Source organism: Globicephala melas, chromosome 2 (assembly GCF_963455315.2).
Source record: "Globicephala melas chromosome 2, mGloMel1.2, whole genome shotgun sequence".
In the NCBI taxonomy this organism is placed as follows: Eukaryota; Metazoa; Chordata; class Mammalia; order Artiodactyla; family Delphinidae; genus Globicephala; species Globicephala melas.
The window spans coordinates 92,565,670-92,586,091 of NC_083315.2; the positions used below are offsets into that span (position 1 = coordinate 92,565,670).

At 41.1% G+C, this 20,422-nt stretch overlaps 2 protein-coding genes across 2 annotated transcripts in view; one reads left to right on the forward strand and one right to left on the reverse strand.

The window, feature by feature from the left end:
- Positions 1–5,158, reverse strand: part of CHP1 (calcineurin like EF-hand protein 1) — a 36,729-nt gene extending 31,571 nt beyond the window's left edge. Inside the window, exon 1 of the mRNA XM_030842988.2 lies at positions 4,857–5,158. Within this exon, the coding sequence (XP_030698848.1) occupies positions 4,857–4,923 (67 nt within the window). The 5' untranslated portion in view covers positions 4,924–5,158. The remainder of the gene's footprint in view (positions 1–4,856) is intronic.
- Positions 5,159–5,741: 583 nt separating this feature from the next.
- The window catches only part of EXD1 (exonuclease 3'-5' domain containing 1), a 38,662-nt gene continuing 23,981 nt past the window's right edge, over positions 5,742–20,422 (forward strand). Inside the window, exons 1-6 of the mRNA XM_030842987.2 lie at positions 5,742–5,850; positions 8,597–8,782; positions 12,109–12,177; positions 15,093–15,150; positions 15,421–15,548; positions 19,167–19,225. Coding sequence (XP_030698847.1) covers positions 8,650–8,782; positions 12,109–12,177; positions 15,093–15,150; positions 15,421–15,548; positions 19,167–19,225 — 447 coding nt within the window. The 5' untranslated portion in view covers positions 5,742–5,850; positions 8,597–8,649. The remainder of the gene's footprint in view (positions 5,851–8,596; positions 8,783–12,108; positions 12,178–15,092; positions 15,151–15,420; positions 15,549–19,166; positions 19,226–20,422) is intronic.

Below are 20,422 nucleotides of genomic sequence, written 5' to 3' on the forward strand. Positions count from 1 at the left end.
ATGTTATAATGATATTGTTACAAAGAGCTCCGTTAGAACAGACGAAGAAGGAGGAGAAAGAGAAGAAGGAGAAGAAGCAGCAACAGTAGCAACAGCAAGTAAGCAGGCTTTAATTCAGGTGCTAAACTCACTATGACCAAGAATATAAAGCAAACTCCAAGGTGTATACCTCAGAGTAACTTCAAGGAGCAAAAAGGTATTGGAACTGCCACAGAGGAAGGCAGGACAAGTTTCCAGGAAACTATTCTCACCAGAAGGCGCTAGGTTAGCAGGACAAGTGCCCGAAACCTGCATCATTCTTGGTAACCCAAAGGAAGTCTCAGGAGTTGACAATTACTTTCAGAAAAGGCTGTGAATGTGGGCATATCTTGAACGAAGCTATATTTTTCTCCACTGATGGGCAAATAATTAGTTTCTATTGTTGAAAGTTTACTTAAAAGACACTGCTAATCTTCCTGACTAAAAGCCATTCTGACTATCATTACTGTGCTCAGAGAAAGAAGGCATTTCACAGAAATGCCAAGCACTAAGGAGGAAAAGCAAAGTGAGGAGTAAAAATGAAAAGGGAATAAGAAAAAAAGTCATTTTGCCCTTGCCTTTATCCTAAATCTTAACGCAGAAGAACAGATTAATAACCTAGGTAAAGCATATATGTGCAACCGAAGGCAACTCTCAAAAGATTGAGAGGTTGAAGCCTGCACCCCTAACCATTCCTCCTGAACACTCCATACCCCAATATTTCGCATTTCCTGTGGCAAGAGGACTTCAAGAGCTGGCCTACTCTCTCAGGAAACCTATAGATTAAGAGACTTAAAAGAGATTAAAAACAAAAACAAAAACTTCCTTATAACTGGGGATGTCTAAATATGGACTGAATGATAGATAATATTTATAGAATTATTGTCAACTTTCTTAGGTGTGATAATAGTATTCTAGTTATGTAGGGAAAAAAACCCCTATTCTCAGGAGATACATGCAGAATGCTTAAGGGGTGAAGGGTTCTAACATCTACAACTTTAAAATGGTTCACCAAAAATATATATATAGGGCTTCCCCGCTGGGCAGTGGCTAAGAACCCGCCTGCCAATGCAGGGGACACAGGTTCAAGCCCTGGTCTGGGAAGATCCCACATGCTGCAGAGCAACTAAGCCCGTGCGCCACAACTACTGAGCCTGCACTCTAGAGCCCACGAGCCACATCTACTGAGCCTACATGCCACAACTACTGAAGCCCACGCGCCTAGAGCCCGTGCTCCGCAACAAGAGAAGCCACCGCAATGAGGAGCCCGTGCACCGCAACGAAGAGTAGCGCCCGCTTGCTGCAACTAGAGAAAACATGCCCACAGCAAAGAAGACCAACGCAGCCAAAAATAAAAAAATAGGAGCTGGAAGACAGCAGCAGGGTCTTCTGTAGTGACAGAACCTTCAGGCACTATGGCAAGGCAGATGAGGGCCATGAAGGGGTTCTGCATTTTGAGCAGGAGCAGTCTGAAGTTGAACTTCCACTTACATTCTAGCCCAGGAAATTATTCTCAAGCAATTGCCTTTGCCTGTCTTGTGCTCTTTGTTGCAACTACAGAGAAACCCACACTAGTTCTATCATCACTACACCCTTTCAAACAAACAAAACCTCACTGGCCTGTAAAACGTACTTCCCAAACCTGTTCAATATCTTTGCCATGTCACATGACACACACCAGAAGGTAGAGGCTAAAAATAAATCAATCGGCATTTATTACTACTCAGTTGGCATGAGTTGTTTCTCACAGATTATGTGGCTATTTCTTTTTAAAAGGTTTTAAGTAATTCCCAGCCAGGTTATTGCCACACAGTTAAGTGAACTAAAGGTGGAGCATACAGAAACTCCCAAGACACTTATGACCTTAATGACAACTTTTATTGAAATGATTTTAATTTATGGAAATGTTGACGAGTGAAAGAAGGTGATAGAACTAAGACAATATAGCAAATGTTTTACGCCAACACAAAGTGTTTTTAGACAGTGTTTTTCAAACAGTTAGAAAAAACAGGATTTCTACTCCTTTCAAAGTTTTATTTCCTTAGAATTGGGAAAACATGATTCCTAATCCAATATCCCCTGAAAATAGGAAAAGTGTAAAATGCCGTCACCTCTCCAGTTATATAGCTCTAGACAAAGTTTTTATAACTAGCATATGCTAATGGTATTTTCCCAATAAGATGATTGTTATCTGTGGTTCAAAAGGTAATAGCTAACACCTGGTGCTCATTACATACCTAGACACTATTCTAAGTAGTTTACATTTTTCTCATTTTATTCTCACTAGGAATCCTATAACGTAGGTACTATTATTATTCCCATTTACAGATGACAAAGTTGAGGCTTACAAGGAATTCTTACTTAGAATTACTTTTCCAAACACTTAGAGATTAAATTTCAAATACCGGATAACCTAGTCATACATGAATTCTAATCAATTTAGACTTACGAATGCAAAGCTTTCATACTGAATATAAAGTCAGTTTTACTCAATCATGCTACATTTTCTTACTGGCAAAGCAAGTAAAGAAATGTCTTATACTTGTTCTTAACTTGAAGTGTTTCTGATTGATAGTTCCCCAAACTCTTAACAGAACAAGAAGCAGAGGAAAACAGGACTAATTCCACCTCTCTACCCGACCCTCAGGTATCCGTTGTTTTTATTCTTCTAAACCTTTTGCATCATGCTAAGATTAATGCTTTAAAAATCAACTCTGCTGATCGGCACTAACTGGATAAATTGATGGCTCAACTCCCAGAGCAGAAGAATGACAGGTAGCATACTGGGGGAGAAAGCACCTGGAAGCCACCCAAAATGCCCTAGGTTAATTTATCCAAATCTAATCAATTCATGCATGAATCAAGGCCCAATTCCTGTCCTCCTCAAAGCCAGCTCACAAGGACTCTTCCCTGAGTTCTGAAAGAGGTGCCACACAATTTCAGGTACCCTATGTCCTGATGCTAATCCTAACTCCTGTGGGCTTATCTCTATGACAGGTTTGTGAGCATCTTTTGTCACCATCTGCTTTGAGTAGCCAGTATCGTACTGAATATAGACATTGCAAAAATTCAATAAGTACTTGTTTCATTAGGCTTTCTGGCTCAATACATACATTTGTACTGGTTGTGGCTGAGACTCTCCCTCAGGCTTGATTCACTTTTCGGCAACTAGGAAAATAGTTCTGCAGGAGTACTCAGTTCTCACAAGGTCACACAGTAAAATATAATCCAGAGTCCTAAGGCAATTGAGGCCACTTTCATTTGGTCAAATGTAATAAAACCAGAATGAGATTATTGCTCCCTTCCTCTTGAGGTAAAAATAGCTTTTTCCCACCCTCACTCTGGTTTACACTCCCTCATTATGTGACTTTTAATTTTAAGCATGAATGCTTTAACTCTGGTGTCACCTTAGACCCACAGTAGTTCTTATGTTCTCACAAGTGTGGCCAGAGGTCATAACCACAAAATGTAATAAAATGCTTGCTGAATCCAAACTGCCTACGTTTCTACTCTTGGAGTCAGGGTAAGTCATAAAATGACCATAAGGTCAAGTGGCCAAATAAGTACTGCACATTATAAACAGCTAACTGCTTTCTGTCATTCATTCAAAATCATCAAAAGGGCTACATTGGTAGGCGGTGAGGCCCTTAAAGTCTTTATGGAGAGGCTTAATGACGGTAAGTTAGGAGATGCTGAAAGCAGTAAACCAGTCTGACAAGGGATGAGGCTAGATAACACCCCTTCCAACTTGAAGATTCTAGAAAGTTGAACTTGTCAGAAAGCATGGGACAGCATTTAATTTATCTCAGGCCACCACTGCCTGAATAATTCTGAGGTTCCCCCAGCACTCAATATTATCTGCGAATGGACCACTGAGTTATTTACTGGTCATCTCATTATCAAAGACAGGTATCATGAAGACTCAGAGCCCGGATGTTTACATAACTCATGTAAAATACAAGAGTCATAATGAATTACTGAGAAGAGAAAATAATGTATGCATTATCAAGGATTACACAAATGTATGATGGTGTTTTACCGGGCTTCTGAATTCCCAAAACTCTGTTGCCCCTTTCCAGTTAATGAGGAAGAGACTGGACTGTAAAAAATCAGTTCCTAGTACAAATTCACACTGAGGTTTTTGGAGCATATCCAATTTCCACGGCGACTGCATGAAGTATCCCAGCATAGTAGAAATCAATAGATCTGAAATTAGGACAGCAAGCATCCTCACTGTAAATAAAAAACTGGTAGTCACAGTATCCGTGCTTTCTCTCCACAAACTCAGAATGAAAGAAGTCTCATATTCAGACCCCTGATTCTTTAAGGTGTCCCGTCCTGTCTTCCAAAGCCTTACTGTACGATCTCACTTTCTGGATTTATTTTTCCGGTTGTGGCAAGAATTTGTTTGATTTCCCACAGTTGTCAGTGGTTTTAAATCCTTGCCCAGAAACATCACGGGAACGGACAGAAGGTTTTCTACAGAATCCATCCACAGTTCCTGAATTTGAGGTTGGTGCGAGGAAAGATAAAGGAAAAGAGTTCGGGGGGCTTTCAAGAGCAGGGGGAAGAGAAAAGAGCGGGATCAGTGATCTACGGGTGATCATGACTCCCGCCTTTGGTGGGAAGGACAGCCCCACAAGAGGCACTGCCCTGCTCCAGGTAGCTGTAGCTTAAGAACAGGTCCTCCATCATCCCCGAAGCTCCAGCGCTGGAGGCTGCCCAGGACTCCCCCCAACCTCCCGGGACCTCATCTCCAGACCTCAGCGACAGTCGCCCTTGGTCCTGAGGCCAACCGGAGGCGCTCGGCCGCGTTCCCACCCCCTGCCCGAACTCACAGCCAGTTTCCTTCTTGATCTCCTCGAGCTCTTCGTCCCGCAGTAACGTGGAGGCCCGGGACCCCATCACCGAGCCGGGAGCTCCTCCGGGAGCAGCGGCGCCAGAAACGACAGCGGCGGCGGTAGGGAGGGAAGAATGGGAGGAAGAGCCAGGGGTCAAGAAGGGAGAGGGCAGTGGTTCTACTGTGGACTGGGAAGGGAACCCAGAGGTGGCGCGCGGGGGAGGGCGGCCCGGAGGCCCAGCCAATTGGGAATGAGGCTGAGCTCAGCGCCGGAGCCGACGTCGACGTTCCTAGCTCCAGCCCCCGAATGAATCAGCCCAGCGCCCGGCCGGGTCTAGCTAAAGACGGGCCACGCCCCCGGAAACATGATGCCACCGGCCTTAAAGGGGCAATTCTGACCCTAGCGCCCACAATTAAAAGGGCAACACCATTGACCCACTGTTTTACAACACAATAACGTGTGGCAGGCGGTGTAGCCAACCTGTTTCTAACAGAACTCTTACACTAGAAATTCCACCCTACGGTTGGCATGGATTGCGGAGAGAAACAATAAAAACAGACAAAACGTCGCTTGAGTGAACGCTAGGGTGTGTCTCCCGGGAACTGCATGCTGGGAGTTGCACCTCCTGATTCTTCCTGGGGGCCCTCTCTCCTCTCGGCCGCAAGGGGCGCTCGAGAGCCAGCCTCGGGACCGCGCGCCGATTGGCTCCTCGGGAAACAGACGGGACCTCTGGTTCAGGCCGGCTGGCGTCCGACCTGTAGAGTGGGTTCCCAGCGCTACGTGGTTTAGTTTTCGGGACTGTCCTTTGATAACCGCCACCGCGGGCTTGGAACTCCCCGAGAGTTTTTCCTTAACAGCAGTCCCTCTTTTTTCACTTCAAGACTGAAGCTCGAGTAACTCACCATTTGGCTGAAATAGAGACAAGATTTCCCAAACTTTCGTCGGAGGAAAAAGAAAAACAAACCCAACGGCGGAGGAGAGAATTTCTAGCGTATGGCCCGCCGTTTATTTGAAGTTTCTTATTTTGCCTTAAAAACGAGGAAATTTGCATTTTGTTCCTGTGGCATATTTTTGTTTGTTTTCTTGAAAACATTTAAAGCCACCCGTTAAATTAGTACACCCTTTAAGATGAACCAGTTCTTTTCCTGTGGCTTCAGTGCCTTTACACCCCTTACCCACCCCTCGAGTGTTACTTTGTACAGAACTGGTTTGAGTTATGGAAGAACCAAATTCTGACCGCTATCAGTTAGTACTTAAGCACTAGAACCCTGTATTAGCGAAATGGTCAAGTCAATTTAGGTTACTAGTTTTAAGCTTTACCTAAGGCTTTAACGGCTTAGCAAGGATACTGAGGTTCTAGTCTTACTGAATTGTTTTCACGATAGACTTACTTTTGTCTGACCTAATGATGTCTGCCTGAATAAGCAGAGTGTGACATGTTGGATATGCCCATCTAGGCCACAGGACCTTCTTTTTATTCTGAGAGCGTAAGTATGGTAGAAAAACCTGTGATGTCACCGAGGTGAATGTCCATTTTCTGAGTCTGTCTTGAAGCCCATCTCTAGGTCCTGACCTTACTCGCTCCTTCCTAATCTTGAATCTTTTTTTTTTTTTTCTGCGGTACGCGGGCCTCTCACTGCTGTGGCCTCTCCCGTTGCGGAGCACAGGCTCCGGACGCCCAGGCTCAGCGGCCATGGCTCACGGGCCCAGCCGCTCCGCGGCATGTGGGATTTTCCCAGACTGGGGCACAAACCCATGTCCCCTGCATCGGCAGGCGGACTCTCAACCACTGCGCCACCAGGGAAGCCCCTAATCTTGAATCTTAACCTTTTGCAACCATCCTCAGTCGGCGCTTTGCTTTGTGTTAATGTTTTTCTGATTTACTTTAACATTTCTTAAATTTCTTTATTATCCAGGCATTTCACAAGGTTATTTCTTATGTATCTTTTAAAAATATAAATTAATTTTTACCTCTATTAAGGACTGTTTTTTCCAGTTTTATGTTTTCTTTTATTTCTGTAAAAATTCCCCTTTTACCAGTTGGATTGACTTGAACAAAGAAGAATGATTTTTCCAGGCACTCTGGTGACTTGTTTTCTGTTCTTTCTGGATGCATAACACTTTGTCTTGCACTAGACTGCACACATCCTCCACTAAGGACCTGGTTTTAGTTCAGGTTCCATTACCTTCTAGCTGTGTAACTTTGGGCAGGTGTCTTAAATCTTTAAGCCTCAGTTTCTACATCTGTAAATTAGGTAGTTGTTGTAGGCAACAAATAATAATTGTGAAGGCACTTGCTAGACCTTAAAATATTAAAGTGTAAGTTATTTATCTGGTTAAAAATGCTATGTAATGTCTCACCTCTTCCTAGTCAAATTGGGCCTTAGTTATTTAGTCAGTGTTTTATAGTTAAACTAAATTGCAAAATTCACTGGTTGACTATTCCAAGTGGGGCAAAGGCAAGCCACTTTTAAATTTAACCACTGTGGAGGAACACTTAGCTGAGCTTCTAAATACAAAGACATCCGAATAACAGGATTATTCTAAAAGATACTTAGAGAAAAGGATTCATCTTTTTTTTTATCTTTTAATTTACAGTATTACACTGAGGATTATAAGAGTGTCTACTATGAATGATAGCTATTTCTACAAGATAAAGTTTTTTCTTTGTACATTTCTGCATTGTTATCCTTTTTATAAGCATGCATCATTTTTACAAAAACAGTTGAATTTTACAAAACCAGTGTGTGGCATGTGTCAGTTAATCTGTCAGGCTGCACATGACTGGTGACATTACAGCAGCCCAGTCCCTGAGCTGTGGCCAGGGTCGGGTGGAATGGCCCTCGCAGTGACATGGCAGCTGGATTGGTAATGCGTAAATTGTGATAGTTCTAAGTCACTTATTCTTTGGTTGGTTACAGTGTGAAACTCTGGAAATGTGATTAACCTAGAAGAGGCTTCATCTAGAAGAGGTTAGATCCCAGACGTTTCTGGGTAAACAGTTTATTGCAATGTGTTGGCAGGTGTTTGCCAATATCATTTTTTTTCATTTGTTCTTTTAGTTTTTTTGGTTGCTGTTAAAATGATGTATGCATGTGCTATTAAAAAGCCTCTAAATGTTCTTCTTATTCCATTTAGCTAAGGAAGGAAAAGTGACATTAGGCCATTTTATAGACAAAGACGTCAAACCCACCTTGCCTGAAGTCTTTTTTTTTTTTTAAGAAGATTTGGGGGTAGGAGTTTATTAATTAATTTATTTTTGCTGTGTTGGGTCTTCGTTTCTGTGTGAGGGCTTTCTCTGGTTGTGGCATGCGGGGTCCACTCTTCATCGTGGTGCGCAGGCCTCTCACTGTTGTGGCCTCTCTTGTTGCGGAGCACAGGCTCCAGACGCACAGGCTCAGTAGTTGTGGCTCACGGGCCCAGTTGCTCCGCAGCATGTGGGATCCTCCCAGACCAGGGCTCGAACCCGTGTCCCCTGCATTGGCAGGCAGATTCTCAACCATTCTCAAGGGCGCCACCAGGGAAGCCCTTGCCTGAAGTCATAACTTTTTAGTTTCCCATGTATAAATTAGAGTTGGTGCTGGCAATGATATTTTTCTCATTATCATTCTAAAAAGATGAACAGAATTGAATTTCTCTAATATTTTAATTTTTCTTATCCCAGGTATGGGGAAAGGAAAAATAACCTCATTTTCCCCAAAATATTTAAAAAATCATAGATCTCTTTTATTTTCAAGGGTTTGGATACTTAAAGAAGATTATTTGAAGACTCCTTCTGGAATCAAATAGCATGGATCCCACCAGTGACTACCATTTCCTCAATCAGATTTTGTGGAGAAGAGTGAAACTCACATTGGTTTGTGGCATCTTTGAGGGAGTGCTCCAGCATGTGGACCCTAACAAGATTGTTGTCCTGAAGAAAGGTCTCATTTTATTTCTCATAATCTCCTGCCTTTTAGGAAACTAATAACTCAGTTTGGGTGATGGTTCTGCGCTCGCTTAGCAACTGGGAGAGTGGCATTATTCCTATTTTAGGGAAAGGGTGGGAGGAGGATTAGAATGCTGTTTTCCCTAACAGAGCAACATGGCTGCATATGCTGGCTTGTCCCCGCTTCTATACTTTTATTGACATGATAGTGGAAATTTTCAATATAGAGAGTTTTTTTTAACTGGGTACTTCTTTTAATTTCTCTCCATATGCACCTTGAAATTAAAAATAACCACTGTATTAGAATTGCTTTTGGCTTCAACAGACAAATTCACAAAGACTGTAAGGGGTTAATTTTTCTCATGCAAAAAGAAGCCCAGAGGTAGACTACTGAGGAATAGTGCAGTGGCTGAAAGATGCCAGGAGGGATCAGGTGTCTTGTGCTCCTGCTCTGCCACCTCAGCGACCATGTGTTATCCTCCTGGTCACAAGGTAGCCTTTACACCTCCCAGTTTCAATTCCAATTCATTTTTAAAGGATAAAATTCAGGAACAGCCAGATGGAAGAGATTTATAGGGCAAGGTATGTGGGAAGGGGCTCAGAGTTTCTACCCTCTCTAGGCATGCCACCCTCTTAGTCTCCTCCATGTGCTCACCTTGAAGCCCCAATATATAGTTTTTATTCAGCTAGAATATTGACTTGTTAAGAGTAGTTGATTTCCTGGCACAGTAAATTTCAAGTTCACAGTTGAAACGTGTAAATGACATTTGAGAGATTAGTGTTACTGTTAAGCCATATTATGAGTTAAAATAGACTTTTGTAGGCTAGGATGGGACTATACCAGGCTTTTGCAATATTAATTCATTTGGTAATCATTTACTGAGTTTTATATCCCAGGCACTGTGCTGGGTACCAGGGATATGGATAAGAATAACATGGTCTCTGTCCTCAAAAAACTTTGTCTAGTAAGGAGACAGGTAAACAAGTAGAAAGGTGTAATGCAGTGTGATACCCTGTGTGATAGAGGGACGCACAAGATGCTGTGGAAACACAGAATTTCAGCTAATTTAGATCTGAGAATGGTAGGGTTAGGACAGTGGGGGAGGCTTCCCAAAGGAGGAGTTGATGGTAGAACTGTTACACCTGCTTACTAATTTATGTACCATTTGGACAAAGCAGGGAGTGACATCACTATGACAGCAGCATGAAGGAAGGTTTGAAGTAGCAATAAACTAGAGACAAGGAGAATAGACAGGGAACTATTCAGACAATCAAGGGACCCAATAAAGAGGAAATGATGGGAGTCAGAGCTAAGGTTTGGCAAGGAATGGAGTAGAGAAGACAGATTCTAGAAATGCTTAGGAGTGAGGATAAGTAACCTAGTAATCAATTAGATCAGGGGTCCCCAATCCCCCGACCACAGACCGGTACTGGTCCATGGCCTGTTAGGAACCGGGCTGCACAGCAGGAGGTGAATGGCAGGCGAGCGAGCAAAGCTTCATCAGTATTTACAGCCGCTCCCCATCACTTGCACTGCCTGAGCTCCACCTCCTGTCAGCATTATGGTGAGTTGTGTAATTATTTCAATATATATTACAATGTAATAATAATAGAAATAAAGTGCACAATAAATGTAATGTGCTTGAATCATCCCGAAACCATCCCCCCACCCCAGTCCATGGAAAAATTGTCTTCCACGAAACCGGTCCCTGGTGCCAAAAAGGTTGGGGACTGCTGAATTAGATAGTCAAAGAGCCTCCTACATTTATAACTCAGATTATGTGTATAATACTGTTATTAATTGATAGAAATGGGAAGAGGAACAGGTTTGTTGGTTAGTGGGAGAAGATAATGATCAATTTGAAAAATAATGCAGTAAGTCTGCTATTAGTTGAAAATGAGAGTGGAGCTCAGAGAAATAATCCATACTGGAGAAATAATGTATGTCAGGACAACTAGGAAGTTGATGTGATCATTCAAGGAGAAGGAAGAAGCATGAAGAATATCACCCTAGGGATTATCAATGTGTAAGGGGCAAGTGGTGGTGGCAGAGACAGCTAAGGAGACTGGAAGGAGGAAATCAGGGAGACAGTGGAACACTGGTTACAAGATGCTTATTAAAATCATTGAGGCCTGGTTTTGAATCCTGACTCTGTCTTTTACTAGTAGTGTGACCTTGAGCAGGTTATTCAACCTTTCTGAGCCTCAAATTCCTCCATAATGGAGATAGTGAAATACCTATCTCATTATGTTACTGGATAGTCAAACACAGGCAAATAATTAGCAAGATGCCTGGTTTGGAGTGGGTGCTCAGTGTGGTGGCTTTAGATAATTAGTAGGAAAAGAAATAAACACTAAGAGTGTCCTGTAGGGCTTCCCTGGTGGGCAGTAGTTGAGAGTCCGCCTGCCGATGCAGGGGATACGGGTTCGTGCCCCGGTCCACGAAGATCCCATGTGCCGCAGAGCGGCTGGGCCTGTGAGCCATGGCCGCTGAGCCTGCGCGTCCGGAGCCTGTACTCCGCAATGGGAGAGGCCACAACAGTGAGAGGCCCGCGTACCGCGCAAAAAAAAAAAAAAGAGTGTCCTGTAAGCCAAAGAAGAAAGGAGAGAACAGTATTGTCAGTGGATGCATGGGAACCAAGTATAAGATTGTAAACTTTTTTGGGGATTTGACAAATAGGCAGTTGGTGATCTTTGACCTATGTAAGAATATGTTCAGTGGACTAGTGAAGGTAAAACTCATTTGTTTTGGATTGCTGAGAAATGTGGAAATATACAGCTGCTGTGAGCACTGCCATCTAGAAAAAACTGACACTGTATTGTAAACATGACAAATAAACTTCTCCCAACTCCCTTACCTACTCATAGAAGAGCCTATAATTGGGCCAGGAGTTGGATTGTTGTCTCTGACAATTAATAGCTCAAGCATGTAGAGTGACATGAAACAGGGTGTGGACTCTAGAAGTAGTCAGATGACTTGTTTTTTTCTGGAGTTAGGTGGAGTAAAAATCAGTAGAAATATAATAAGTAGATAATCCTTAGCCCCAAAGGCCTTAGAATATTTTTGGAAGAAGTTTAAATTCAGTGTACTACTACTGCCCTTTTAGTGTATCTTGGACCATTCTGGTGTTCCCTCTGTTCTTTATACTACTTGTTTCAAGGTTATAGCTTTGTAATTTATTATTGACTTTTTATTCCTTGGGGAAGATAATTTAGGGATTTTTATAAAACTCAGATTTGGGCACTTTTGTGAGACATATTTTCTTATAGTTTTAGGGAATATTACTTTTTATCAACCAAATGAATTGTTTTCTATAACAGTGAAGAATGTGGAGACTGATCGAAGTGTCCCAGGAGTGAAGATGTTTTTTGGACACGAGATTGTGAATGGTGAGAACTTCATGTTCCCTAAATGCTGGTATTGGGATTTGCAGTAGCAATAAACTCATTGCTCTGCCTCATTTCAGTGTTTGGGGGTTGGAGGGAAAACTAAGATGTTATCTTGCATTTATGAACTCTTAAAGCTGGTATTTGGGAATTGTCCCTTATCTTACTGTTTCGGGAGGTACTATGAGCAGAACAGTCGTAGAGAATTTTAATCATGTTGGTTTTACAATGTGAGGACATCTGGTACTCAGTACTAGAGACTCAGCTCGCAGGCAGAGTTAGGAATCTGAACAGAAAGGAACTGTCGGACTTCCCTGGTGGCGCAGTGGTTAAGAATCCGCCTGCCAATGCAGGGGACACGGGTTTGATCCCTGGTCCGGGAAGATCCCACGTGCCATGGAGCAACTAAGCCCGTGCGCCACAACTACTGAGCCTGCGCTCTAGAGCCCGCGAGCCACAACTACTGAGCCCAGCCCTTGTGCCACAACAACTGAAGCCTGCAGTCCTAGAGCCCATGCACCTCAAGAAGAGAAGCCACCCCAGTGAGAAGCCTATGCACCTCAACGAAGAGTATCCCCCGCTCGCCACAACTAGGGAAAGCCCGTGCACGGCAACAAAGACCCAATGCAGCAAAAAAATAATAAATTAATTAAATAAATAAATTTAAAAAAAAAAAGAAAGAAAGGAACTGTCTTGCTCAGCAAGCGAATTTAACACCAGACACTCACAGTACATTCACAGTCCCTTATTTGAAACCTTGGGGCTAAATGTTTCAGATCTCAGGCTAGTTCTGGATTTTTCAAAAAGCTAACAAAGGGTATATACTGGTCATATTACATAACACCTCAAGTGGGTCTGGTCAGCACTCCGTAATAAAACACATTTCTACAGAGAAACAGATGGATAATCATATTAAGTGGAATAAAATAGGACTGTAAATAGTATGTCAGTTCAGGTTTTGCTGCCAAAAGAGTTACAAAGAATTTTTGGTTTTCAGACCTTTGGGGATTTTGGAATTGTGGGAAGTAGCCCTGTTCTTTATTTCTGCCAGCTAAAACAATTTAGCAAGAATAGATACAATTGTTTGCCTGAAGGAAGAGCTATAGAAGCTCATCTGGTCAGTGTGCTTCAGACAAGCCAAATGGGGTAAGAGAAAAGGGTTAGGAACAAGAACTATTCTTTCTTTCAAGAACTCAAAAGCAAAAAGCCTTCCAAGGAGGAGTGAATATCAGTGTGGGGTGGAGGGGGGTGGCGGAACGGGTGAGCTGGGACCTCATAGAACTGTGCATTTCTTACCGTTGGGGCAGATATGAGGAAAGGAAAGGACTTCTGCCAATCAAGACCTACTTTAAAGCAGACAAGTCCAGCCAGCTTTTTTTTTTTTTTTTTTTTTTTTTTTTTTTTTTTTAGTATTTCTTTCTTTCTTTCTATGGCTACGTCAGGTCTTAGTTGTGGCATGCAGGATATTTTAGTTGTGGCATGCGTGATCTTTAGTTGCGGCATGTGGGATCTTTAGTTGAGGCCTGTGGGATCTAATTCCCTGACCAGGGATCGAACCCAGGCCCCTCTGCTCTGGGAACGTGGAGTCTTAGCCACGGGACCACCAGGGAAGTCCCCAGCCAGCTTATATAACTGTCATTTCTTACTGAGTACGCTACTGTAAACACTCTTTGTCCCTTGAGCACCTTTTAAAAATGGCAGTGATGGTGGTGGAAGTAGAGCGATTGTTAATTGTGTGTTAACTGTTAGACTTTGCAGTAGAACAGAGCTCTGGACTGGAACAAAGCTAGGCTGTGGATGAGTTTGTAAAGAAAAATGAAGGAATTACTACTACTATTTCCTAACTCAGGAGAAGGCTGACCACTGACCAGCTTTGTGATCTGTACACATGGATTCATTTCTTCCTAAATTCATTCTCAGGACTTGGCCTTTGTTTATAATTTCTAGGCTCGAAGATGGCCTTCTTCTTCTTTCTTTGCCCTGTGGCTCAATCAGCCATAGAGGGTTCTCCCCGAAAAGCACCTTGAATAAGAATTATCAAGATAAAGGATAATAATTGATTAATCCGAGTTTTTAGTGAATTTTACTTTCTCTGACCCAGACTCAACACTTCTAGACAGTGTAGGAGAAAGAGACATTTGAAACATAGTTGCCCCTGAGAAACTTTTTCCATGAAAAGTACCTAAGGGTACTTAATTGAATCTTAGATGCCATTAATGACAATGTGCATTATTTCTTTTCCCACCCTAAGAAAGAAAAAGAAGCTGCCAATTAAACTATCATGTGCATTTACCGTAAATCATATCCAATTTCAGAGTTGTTTAAAATGTGCATCTTAGAATCAATGATATACAATATTTCCCTGTATTCCGTGAACTGTTAGGTTAAAAATAAATGGTTTCAGAGTCTCTGTGGAATGTTTCTCTCATATTTATTTTGTGATTTCCAGTCTAGCTTTTATTACCTTTCACATCACTGAACTGTTAATGCACCAGCCTGAGAAAGTGGAAGGGACAGTGTGAATGATTTGAGAGAAAACCCCCAAACAGTACATAGTGTGAAGGAAAATGCATTAGGATGGGAATAAATAGGAAAGAAAAGATATCTCTAGAACCATTCTGCATGACCACAAAGGTGTCCTGGAACAAAAAGGGTAAAGTGGATATGTAGAGAGGCTCCTAATCCTGCTAAATGATCAAGGAAGCTATGTAGGGATGTAAGATTAGGGGTCTTCAGTACTTTGGATAGTCTTTTCTGCTCTTATTTATTGCTGGCCGATGAAGGCTCTATGGACTAACATTTCATTCCCAATTACTGTCTGTGTTACATAATCAAACTGTGGGTGTGGAGGGGACAGAGGGATAGTTAACTGCTTTCAGATTGGAAGCCCTGTTGGAAGCCGTTTGGTTATTTTACAGTGGAACTACTGGATGAAGAAGAACAAGGTGCAGTAAGAGAAAAGGCATCTTCTGTTAGGTATGATGGAATGATTTTCTTAATTATGATGTTACCCAGATGTACACATTAGGGTAGAAAGCCTTAACTGTAATTCACTAGCTGTGTAATTCCTAACATGAGAAGAAATAGGTGGATGTTTCCTTCCATCTTTAGATGGTATCTTCAAATCAGTGTAAACAGTGGATGAATGGGTTCTCTATGAAAGATCCAGAGTCCTTACCACTGATGTGTGTATGGTGTTAACAACAAAGAACAAGCTCACCTAAGTGTTGTTTTTTGTAAGCATAGTCTAAATACAGAAAGAAACAGGATGGATACAATAAAAGATGAAGACCTAAATGTATATAAGCCTGCTTCTCCTGCCTCTGAGGCACCAACCACTTCTCTGCTAAATGACCTCAAGTACAGCCCATCAGGTGAGAACAAGGGCTCTGAATTTTCTAGGCTCTCTTGTGGTTCAGAACTCTTCAGAGTTGGTATAACCCCGAGTCAAGGTTCTATGTGGAATTCTCAGCTAGGCTATTGTTTCTAGGGTCCGAATTAAGATAAAATACCATGATTCATTTGCTTATTTAATATTTGAGTGCACACTATATGCCAGACATTGGGGATACCAAAGTTTGGTATCTCTACCTTCATCGAGTTATGGTGCAGGAAACACACTAAATAAGATAAATTAGTATACTATATAGTATGCTGGTGCCACATGTTAAGTAGAAAAAAACAGAAGAAAAAGAAGAAATGTGAGGAGAGGGTGGTTTTACAATTTTTGAGTGTCCAGGACAGGTCTCACTGAAATAGTGACATTTGAAGTAAAGGCTTGAAGGAAGTGAGGGACCAAGATGTATGAATATCTGGGGGGAATGGTTTTTAGGCATAAAAAATTAGCAGATGCAAAGGCCTGAGAGAGGAACATGCCATGATCTTGAAGGGACAGCAAGGAGATGAGTGTAGCTGGAGCAAGGAGAGCAGTAGGGGATGAAGTGGGGTGAGTGGATCATGGAAGACTTTGTAGATCATTGAAAGGACTTGGCTTTTACTCTGCAGTGAGAAGAGAAGCCATTGGAGGTTGGTTGGTTGTTTTTTTCATTTCCCTAATGACTAAGGATGTTGAGGATTTTTTAATGTGCTTATTTGGCATCTGAATATCTTTGGTGAATGTCTATCCATATCTTTTGTTCATTTTCTTATTGGATTGTTCTCTTATTATTCAGTGTTGGGAGTTCTTTATATATTCTGGATACAAGTCTTTTCTCAAATATATGCTTTGCAAATATTTTCTCCAAGTCTGTGGTTTGTCTTTTCATTCTCTTAAAGCATCTCTTGAAGAGCAGACATTTAAAATTTTGATGGAGTACCATTTATCCATTTTCTTTCTTTTATGGATTGTGCTTTTGATGTCATATCTAAGTAACCTCTCCTAGCTCAGAGTCACAAAGATTTTCTCCTTTGTTTTCTTCTAGACATTTTAGGTTTTACATTTAGGTCTATGATCCACTTTTTTAAAATGTTTATATATACTTTTTTTAAACATCTTTATTGGAGTATAATTGCTTTAAAATGGTGTGTTAGTTTCAGCTTTATAACAAAGTGAATCAGCTATACATATATATATATCCCCGTATCTCCTCCCTCTTGCGTCTCCTTCCCTCCCATCTTCCCTATCCCACAAAGCACTGAGCTGATTTCCCTGTGCTATGCGGCTGCTTCGCACTAGCTATCTGTTTTACATTTGGTAGTGTATATATGTCCATGCCACTCTCTCACTTCGTCCCAGCTTACCCTTCCCCCTCCCCGTGTCCTCAAGTCCATTCACGACATCTGCGTCTTTATTCCTGTATGATCCATTTTTAACTTTTGTATATGATGCGATATGGACAAGGTTTTTTTTTTCCATATGGACATCCAATTATTCCAGCACCGTTTATTGAAAAGTCTGTATTTTCTCCCTTCAGTTACCTTTGCACCTTTGTCAAAAATCAGTTTTCTGTATGTATATAGGTTTATTTATTTATGGACACTCTATTCTGTTACATTGATCTAATTTTTCTATCTTTACACCAATACTAGACTGTTTTGTTTATTGTTGATTTATGATAGATCTGGAAAGCAGGTAGTATTAATTCTCCAACTTTGTTCTTTTTCAAAGTTGTTTCAGCTGTCCTTTGTTCTTTGCATTTCCCTATGAATTTTAGAATCAGCTTGTTAATTTCTACCAAAAAAGAAAAAACTCTGCTGGAATCTTTTTTGGGTTTACAATGAATTGATAGATCAGTTTGGGGAATATTGACATCTTAACAGTATTGAGTATTCCATTCCATTAACCCAGTATACCTCTACATTTATTTAGATCTTTAATTTCTCAGTGTTTTGTAGTTCTCATTGTATGTCTTACACATCTTTTGCCATATTTATCCCTAAGTATTTCTATTTTTATACTATTATAGAAGGTTTTTGGGGGTTTTTTTTGTTGTTTTTTTGTGGTACATGGGCCTCTCACTGTTGTGGCCTCTTCCGTTGCGGAGCATAGGCTCCGGTCGCGCAGGCCCAGCGGCCATGGCTCACGGACCCAGCCGCTCCGCGGCATGTGGGATCTTCCCGGACTGGGGCACAAACCCATGTCCCCTGCATCGGCAGGCAGACTCTCAACCACTGCGCCACCAGAGAAGCCCTAGAAGGTATTTTTTAAAACTTCTATTTTCCATTGGAGAGTTTTGAGCAGAAGAAGCAGTATCACTCTGGATACTGTATAGATGCTGAGAGGAGGCCAACGTAAGAGCATGAATACCAGTTAGGAGGCTACTGAAATAATTTTGTTTAGTGGGTATGGTGGTTTGGACCCTCGTGGTGGCGATATGGTTGGTAGGAAGTGGTGGAATTCTGCATATATATTGAGGTGGAGCCAACACAATGTACTGACAGATTAGATGTGGTTGTGAAAGAAAAAGAGGAAACAAGGATGACTTCAGGGGTTTGGGCTTGAGCAGCCTGAAGTATGGGAAGGATTCTGGGTGGGAAAGGTTTTGGGGAGATGGTTAGGAGTTTAGTTTTGGTCAACCTAAGTTTGAGTGTAAGCTGAGAGATGAAGACAAAGATCTGAGGTGGAGATATAAATTCAAGATCTAGCCTATAAATGATATTTAAAGCCTTGAGACTAGATGAGATCACCAAGAGAGTAAGTATGGATAGAAAAAAGGAAGTGGCTTATGGACTATGTCCTGAGCCACTCCAGAGTTTTAAAGTTTGGGAGATGAAGAAGAACTATATGTTATGCTATACCTCTAATCTTTTAAATTACATAATTAGAAAAATAATTAATTTTCAGGATCCAGAGAATTCCAAACGTGTGGACATTGGTCCATCTCCAGGACTAATTTATTTTAAACTATTATTTTTTATTATGAATGTGCTTTTAGAAAATGCATGTCTTAAATACTGTATGATATCACTTATATGTGGAATCTAAAAAATACAACAAACTAGTGACTATAACAAAAAAGAAGCAGACTCACAGATACAGAGAACAGACTAGTGGTTCCCAGTGTGGGGGGGATATAGGGGTGGGGCAGTGGGAGTCACAAACTATTGGATATAAGATAGGCTACAAGGATGTATTGTACAATACCGGGGAATATGGCCAATATTTTCTAATAACTGTAAATGGAGAGTAACCTTCAAAAATTGTATTAACATTTTTTTAAAAGTACATGTCTTGAAGTATTCAAGACATAAACTTATGATGAAGGAAACATTACTGGATTATCAAAGGAAATGAGTAAATATTTTATTTTATAAGATATCATCAGTGGGGCTTTTGTTTATTCTCAACTGACAAATAGGATGCTAATAGTGTTCACTACGGGATGGGCTGATGCAGGTGATAATGAAATAGTTCTCAGTATTCTAGGCTTAGTCTCAGTAGTTCTAGACATTTGAGTTGCAAAGAGTAGGACTTTAGGATTATGGCTAAAATTAGTGGGAGGGCTATTCTATTGCCAAGGAAGATAAATATATATAATAATATTCTCCTGTAGAGGAAGAGGAAGTGACATACACAGTCATTGATCAGTTCCAGCAGAAATTTGGTGCTGCAGTAAGTATTGCCCTCAGTCATTCTCCGTATTGTCTGCAAATGGGTATCATGTCTATGTCTCATAAATTTCTCTCTTATTATAAGATCATTAGTGTTTTTCCTAATGAGTTAACAAAACATCCGAGAGGCGGCTATTTGCCAGGCATTGTTCTGAGGTCTGGGTTATAATAATAAGACAAAGTTCTAGCCCTGAAGGAGCTTATTTTAATGCAAGAAAATAAACACATAATTGTATATCAACTGGTGGTAAGTGCTATGAAAAAAAGTGTAGTATGGTGAATAGAATGACAGGGAGTTCCTATTTTATTTAGGGTAGACAGAGAAAACCTCTGTGAAGAGGTGACATTGGAACAGAGAGCTAAAAGAAGTAAGGGAGCTAACCATGTGGATATCTAGTAAAAAACTTAAAGAAGGCATAATTACAAGTGCAGAGGCCCTGAGGCTGAAGCACACTTGACTTGTGTGGAGGAACAGCAGGGAGGTCATTGTGGCAGGACCACAGTGAAAAAGAATGTTAGGGAATGGAAGGGGGCAGGAGGCAGGTCAGGTAGACATAAGGATTTTGAGTTCGACTTGAGTAAGATGGAGAGCCATTGGCAGTTTTAGAGGAGAGTCAAAAATTTTTTTACTTATATTTTTAAAAGACCAGTCTAGATGCTCTATTTAGGCAATTTCTCTATAATATTTTTTTAATTTGAGATATGGCAGTAACTAATTATTCAGCTAGGCTATGGTTCACAGTTAGACTTTAGGGAAGTCGTTAAGTTTTTTGTTTAGGAGCAAGCTTATGCTCGTGTATGCACAGATGTACTTTTTAAGAGAGGGTTAGCTTTCAGCAGATTCTTTGTTTTTCAAACAGCTTAATTGAGATATAATTCACATGCCATAAAATTTACCAATTTAAAATGTACACTTCACTGGATTTTAGCATATTCACAGAATTGTACATCCATCACCACAGTGAATTTTAGAACATTTTTAATACTCCAAAAGGAAACCCCATATTCCTTAGCTAACACCTCTAATCCCTTCTGAGTACCCCCAGCCCCTGGCAACCACTAATCTATTTTCTGCCTCTATGAATGTGCCTGTTTAGGACATTTCATATAAATGGGATCATATGATGTGTGGTCATTTGTGATTGGCTTGGCTTCTTTTGCGTAGCATAATATTTTCAAGGTTTATCTATGTTATAGC